The 6558-nt window shown below is 49.2% G+C and overlaps 1 protein-coding gene across 1 annotated transcript; it reads right to left on the bottom strand.

Moving 5' to 3' along the window:
- Nucleotides 1-1348: 1348 nt before the first annotated feature.
- si:ch211-117k10.3 (Krueppel-like factor 15) lies at nt 1349-6455 on the bottom strand. Its single transcript, XM_035388966.1, has 3 exons — nt 6098-6455; nt 3505-4718; nt 1349-1529 (listed from the first exon to the last, which is right to left on the bottom strand). Exons 2-3 carry the CDS (start codon nt 4581-4583, stop codon nt 1361-1363), a joined length of 1248 nt encoding a protein of 415 aa, XP_035244857.1. The 5' UTR covers nt 4584-4718; nt 6098-6455; the 3' UTR covers nt 1349-1360.
- Nucleotides 6456-6558: the final 103 nt, after the last annotated feature.

Here is a 6558-nt window from a genome sequence, read left to right as displayed (position 1 = left end):
CTGCTTGGGGCAGGATGTATATTCCTCACATCCTCCAGAATAATGGTAACTTTAAAATGGATGGTGGCCCAAGAGGTCCATGGAACCCTTATTCCGTTCTGAGACAATGTAGTAATGCTGGGTTAAAGAGATAATATACTCTATCTCTGCATGAAGTTAGGATTACATGATACTGACTAGGAAACTAATTGCCATTGACCGGTATTCTCAGCACTTTGAGGCTGAAATCCATTGTTTTTAAAAAAGAAATGGCAATTTGTAGCTTAAAAATGGCAAGACAAGGTAGATCCAATACCTGCAGAAAAACAAAAAACAAACAAACAAAAAAAACCCACATTTTTTAGCCTGACTACCCCAACCCCGAAGAAATAATTAATAATTTTTACATACATAACAGTGATTTCATTTTCTCAGGAGTTTTTTTTAGAATGACCTAAAAATAGCGATAACAGCATATATTTCAAACACATTCTGTGTGTTAGACACATATTCTTCCCTTTAGGAAAAAACAAAACTGGTGATATTTTTCTTCAGATGATATCTTACTGAAATATACTTTACCCTTCAGTGTAACCAACAGGTTTTGGCTTTTTCATTCATAAAGCACGTTATTAGCATACGGATCAGTGAAACTGACCAAACACTGTTTGAAATTGTAAATCAAAGTTGAGGGGGAAGAAAACATATAAGCATATATTGCTTTGACTGTGTCTGAGCCATAGCCAAGTAAGGCCTATGAAAAGTTTGTAAAATAGCTTTATACTTGGTAAAACAACAATGGGATAGCTTCATATCAAAAGGAGACAATCAGCTGCCTTTTTCAAGTATAAATGCATAGCTCTTTACACATGCTTTGGCTATGCCTCAGGATGTTACAAATGACATGGTAGCAAACAGAATTAGCACAAAGACTCGAATAGCTGCATTCACATAATGTAGCTTACTCAACTTTTTAGGGATTTAGGGTACAATAACCTACGCCCCTTATATGAGCAATAGGGTCTCATCTCGGGGTTACAATGGCCAGAACGAACAGCTGTCGTGCCCGTTCACAAGGCTGCTTAAGAGAGTACTGGGAATCAGGTAAAAAATCACAGCTGACTGCCCTGCCCTAGCTAATAACAGGCAGGAACAGGCAGACCAAAAGCACCAAGAAGAAAAGAAAAAAAAAAAAAAAAAAAAAAAAAAAAAACCCCAAAACACTGGACAATCTGCTCTTGGGTAAAATTGAAGGCACTGAGGAAACTCAGCAGAAATGTACGGGTCGGTAGTGCTCTTCGTGGCCGGGCTGGGCCAGGGGGGCGGGGGAGGGGCCGAGGGAAGGGGGGGGTGGTGGGGGGCCGGGAGGGGTAGGGGGCTGTCAGCAGCTGGCCCGGACCAGCCTTCCAGGTCTCGGGCTCCGGTGCACCTTGGTGTGTTTGGACAGGTGGTCGCTCCGAGCGAACTTCTTGTCGCACATGGGACAGGTGTAGGGCTTGACCCCCGAGTGGGACCGGCGGTGGCGGGACAGCTCGTCGGAGCGGGAGAACCTGCGAGGGGGGAGAGGAACCGCGAAATGTGAACACCCGCGATGCACACCCAGCGCTCCACATCAGCCTCCATGTCCACTCAGCTCATCCGCTTAAAAAAAAAAACACCAAAGTGCCCCCAATGAGAAAATAACTTCATAACTTGTGTGTTTCACAGCTCGATAAAAGATACTAATTTCAGTGACCCGATTCAACAATATTCTTCTATATATTTATTTGAAAATATTGGAGGTCATTTTTAGATTAATATAACGATAGCAGGTAGGATTATTGCTTATTTTATTTGCAGAAACAGTATACGTTTGGCTCCAGCATGCATTTACAATTCGGCTGATTTAGGGCGACCTACCAGTAGTGTCCTAAATACAACTAAAACCTTTTCCAGAGGCTCGTTTTAAAAAACAAATGATTTACATTTCAAACGAAAATTGTGAAGCACGTCACCAATTACTTTTTCAGCAGACCCACATTGTCATACAACAACACCGCATCCTAAAGAAGTCTGCTTGCTGTAAATCAGCTCATACTGTAAGTGCAGTGTTAGATAGAGCACACCACACACGTTAATATGAGATCATATTCCTGCCTGCCTTTTTACTTACTTACTTACTTACAGCCTGGGCTGGCTAGGTCTTCTTGTTCTCTAAAGTACCACTGTAACCCTGCACCCAGACCCAGACATGGTTCTATATATAGGGGAAATAGTCATATAGCACGTATAATGCTGGCATATATATGATATCTGGTCGCAGAGGTTACAGTGTAGGCGCCTGCTGGATGAGTCAGGCTGGTAGGGCACTGTGCTAGCGCATGGTTGGGGCCCAGATTGTGGAGTCCTACTGGGTCCCGGAATTCAGACCACAGGACCCAAATCTGGGCCGTGCCAGTGCTGACCAATGGCGCTGCCTGCAGGGCAGTACCCAGCTGGTGCGAACATCGACCACGTAAAAGTGGAGGGGGGAGGGGTCAGTGGGATCGAGCAGTGGCGACCCCCTACCGGTCGACCGGATGCCCCACAGTCTGTCCTGTCAGGCTGCATGTGAAGCGTCTTGCTCTTGCTCGTGTCTGTGCGAGGCTGACTTGCGGGCGATGGTGCCACGGCTAGAAGGGGCAGCTGGCATCACGTGCTTCAGAGGAGAGCACATGCTGGTCTGTGCTCCCCCAGATCGATAGCGCACCTCAGCAGTTCAGCGCTGAAGACGATTGCGACTGCGCGCTCCAAATTTGGGGAATGACAGGGAATAGCATTCAAAGGTTAAGCAACGGAAAGGGCACAATATGAAGTTGTGCAACTTTGAGCTGGTGCTCTGCAGTTGGGACTGTCTGGCCTCTGCCTTTTTAAAAATTTCAAATTCATCAGAGATTTGGAGGTTAGCTCCCCCCCCTTTTTTTTCTTCATATCTACCCGACGGTTTGCATTTGCTCTTCATTTCAGTGAAAATATGCAAAAATTATTTTGAAATACTATTTGCAAATAAAATACAAAATGGTGCCTTTAGCAGCCTGTGCAGCAGTGTCATGTGTGCCAGCATGACGTACACCAGTGGTACATGCGCCAGCGTCACGTGCACCAGCGGTACGTGCGCCAGCGCCACGTGCACCAGTGTCACATGCGCCTGCGTTACATGCGCCAGCGTCACGTGCACAAGTGTCAGCAATATGTGCACCAGCATCACAAGCACCAGCGTCACGTGCACCTGCGGTACATGCACCAGCATCACATGCGCCTGCGTTACGTGCGCCAGCGTCACGTGCACAAGCGTCAGCAATATGTGCACCAGCATCACAAGCACCAGCATCACGTGCACCTGCGGTACATGCACCAGCGTCACATGCGCCTGCGTTACGTGCGCCAGCGTCACGTGCACAAGCGTCAGCAATATGTGCACCAGGATCATGTGCGCCAGCGGTACATGCACCAGCGGGACGTGCGCCAGCATCACAAGCACCAGCGGTACGTGCTCCAGCGCCTCACCTCCAGCCGCAGTCGGGCCAGGCGCAGGTGTAGGGCTTCTCCCCGGTGTGTCGGCGGAAGTGGGCCTTCAGGTGGCTGCTCTTGGTGTACATCTTCTCACAGCCGGGGTGGGAGCACTTGTGGATGCGCTGGGTCTCCGACGGCGCCTTGGCGGCGCGCGGCGGGATGGCTTTGACCAGGCCGCCGCCGCCACCGGCGCCCGCGCCGCCGGGCACCCCCAGCGTCCGCACCGCGATGGGCAGGGGCGCTATCTTCACATACTTTTGGTCCGGACCGCCAGGCTCGCCGGCCAACGGGACGAGCGTGGCGGGGGACATCTGCTGCAGCAGGGTAAAGTTCTGGCTCCCGCCCACGCCCAGCACCAAGTGCGCCACCCTGAACCCGCCGCCGCTGCCGCCGCCGCCGCCCGTCTGAGGGGGGGGCTGGGGGGGCGAGGGGCTCAGCTGCAGGGGCTGAATCTGGAGCACCACGGGAGCTCCCACGAGCACTTGGGGCACTGAGGTAGCGGGCGGGGTAGCGCTCTGCTGCGAAGCGGGGGCTTCTGGGACAGAACCCGCCTCCGGCTGATCGAGTCCGTCGGGCGCGGCGGGAACGGCCGCGGGGGCGGCTTCCGGCCCGTCGTCCGGGTCCGAAAGACCGTCGTCCGTGACCTGCTCCATCTTCTCCCTCAGGAACTCCTCGATCTCCTCCAGCGTCGGGGAGAAGTTGCTGGGGAGCCGGGATCTGAAGTCCGGCAGCCTGGTGGTCGCCCCCCCGCTGGGCCTGTCCTCGCCCCCCGCTCCCGCTCCCGTCCCCGTGGACGTGAGATAGAGGCGCAGGAGGCTCCCATCCTCCCCCGGTCCAGGGCTGACGCTGGACCCCGCGTCCTGGGACACGGGACTGGGACAGGAGCCCGAGCTGGACCCCGAGCTGCACTCGCTCTCCTCCCCCTCCAAAAAGGCCAGCGCCCCCAGCCCACTGTCCTTAAAGGGCAGCACCGCGCTCCTGTAGGTACATGCCAGCGGCGCTCTTGCCAGGGTCCTCATCGAGTCATTGCCATTGGTCAGGACTTCTCGGCCACTTACTGAGACCATTGGCATCCAGTCGGGAGTCCACTACGTGGTGGTGGTGGGGGGGGGGGGGGGGTCAGGCCTTGTATATTTTAAGAGGCAAAACTCCACCCCCCTCAAAAAAACAAAAACAAAAAAGGAAGCAGATATGACACAGCAGATTACCTGCAAAGGAGAGCGCATCATTAGTCATTGCACAAAACTTTTGTAACTCATGATGATTTACTTATTTGCACTCGTTTTTTCCTATTTTGTCACAGCATTACAATTTAATAATGGGCAACACCAGGACACAAACTGCATAGAACTCTTACTTACACAGCAAAGGTATAGCACGTAAAGAGATTTGATTCACCAAGTTATTTCATGATACTCGCTGCCGATATGGTTTGCGGCGATAAACAAAAACTCATGATAAAAAGAAAAACGGAATTCCTAAATAAACGCTTGGAGAACCACGAGCGCGGACCAGACCGCGTGAAAACACCACCACCTTTGCAACGTGACAAAAATATGTGTATTTACTTCGACCCGCCCCTCTCCTCATGTCATTGGTCCGTATAATCACCAGTACCGATTTACAAGTCTCTAATTGGTGCCTCGTGCTGCCAGTCGTCGGTCAACTTTAAATACTGTCAGTCTTTAAAAAAATACGAGCATATGTCTTCGATACAGTTCGAGTTTAAATAACTCATAGATAGAAATGTTTTTTTTAAACTGGTTGTGAGACTACTGAAGTTGGATAACGCAAGCCATCAAGACAAGTGTACGGTCCCACACGAGGAAAATCGAAAACGCATCTAAAATATTTGTTTGGGGTTGATTCGTTCTCAGTTTCATTTTGAATACATATTAGCAGGTTATTCCAGTGAATCGGGTTGCTAATTTATGCAGCGATGCACTGTGCACTACGGTCGCTGAAATGACAGTGAACAAATAAACAAAGGTATTTCATTTTTGAAGCTACGTCTCAGTAATTGTTGATTACAGTATATTTCAAACACAATTCTAATAAAGACTGAGTCACGAATTTGCTAAGCTATGGAACTAACAAGCCAGTATCCAATTCCACACTACTGTCACAAGTAGCGAGATACATTACAAAGCTTCGCATGATCAAGACTCGCGCCGCTAGGACGCTTGCCAACTAGTTGGCTGGCTTGCAACGTCTGCACAGTTATGACACGATAGCTAGCAGATGTTTGCTAGCTACCAGGCTACATGGCCCAAGTATCGTGCGGACCTCTTTTCGTAGTTTGGGAGGTACACAATTAGCTAGCTAATTTTGTGAAAGTAAAAACATAAAATATTTCACAATTGGTCATCAACATTGGCTAACTGACGTATACTGCATGTGCGAAGCAACGACCAATTTCAGATATGCACATGGGTAAAGTACAGAGTTGCATACACAAACTAGCAAGCTGGCGAACTTGACATAGTAGGCTGGCTGGCTAGCTAGGTAACATAAATTAATGTTGTACCATTTTGTCGGACCAGTAAACTAGCTAAGTAGCCATCAGGAAAAGACAATGTCGACTTACCTTAATAAGGCTTTCTTAATCATATCTTTCGATGTTTTCTGTTTTCTGTTATTGTTATTGAAAAGGAAACGTCGTTCCACAGTTCTATGTTGGCATTCTATCACGATGCAGGGCCCATCACATGACTGCAATACATTGTGGCCAGGGGCTCGGATCCAATTGCACCCTTATGATTGGTCATTGAAGGGGAGGCTCGACCTGCTGTGTGAGGTCCTATTGGTTTTCTTCAAAAAGGCACGCAAAATGGCTTATGACTACGTCACCTGTTCTGTTTTCTCTTTCCCTCGCGTGCTACTTGTATTATTATTTCGCTTAATAATTGCGGCCATCAGATGCGCGCGAGAGAAGGCATCAAGCCGGAATGCACCTTAAAAGAAATGAAACCGGCAAGTACCGTGGCCAGGGAAATGATACAATAGGCCTTTACGGTGCACCTTTCTATATTTATTTATTTACTTATT

This window comes from Anguilla anguilla, chromosome 13 (genome assembly GCF_013347855.1).
Source record: "Anguilla anguilla isolate fAngAng1 chromosome 13, fAngAng1.pri, whole genome shotgun sequence".
NCBI classification, from domain to species: domain Eukaryota; kingdom Metazoa; phylum Chordata; class Actinopteri; order Anguilliformes; family Anguillidae; genus Anguilla; species Anguilla anguilla.
Note: the sequence above shows the minus strand (reverse complement) of the source record. Positions and strands in the feature narration are given on the sequence as shown.

Excerpts from the sequence above, each read along its gene's own strand:
- si:ch211-117k10.3 (XM_035388966.1), bottom strand. The coding sequence starts at position 4,583 with ATGCCAATGGTCTCAGTAAGTGGCCGAGAAGTCCTGACCAATGGCAAT. Across the intron at positions 1,530-3,504 it reads TGGCCCGACTGCGGCTGGAG|GTTCTCCCGCTCCGACGAGC; the intron begins GTGAGGCGCTGG and ends CCCCCCTCGCAG.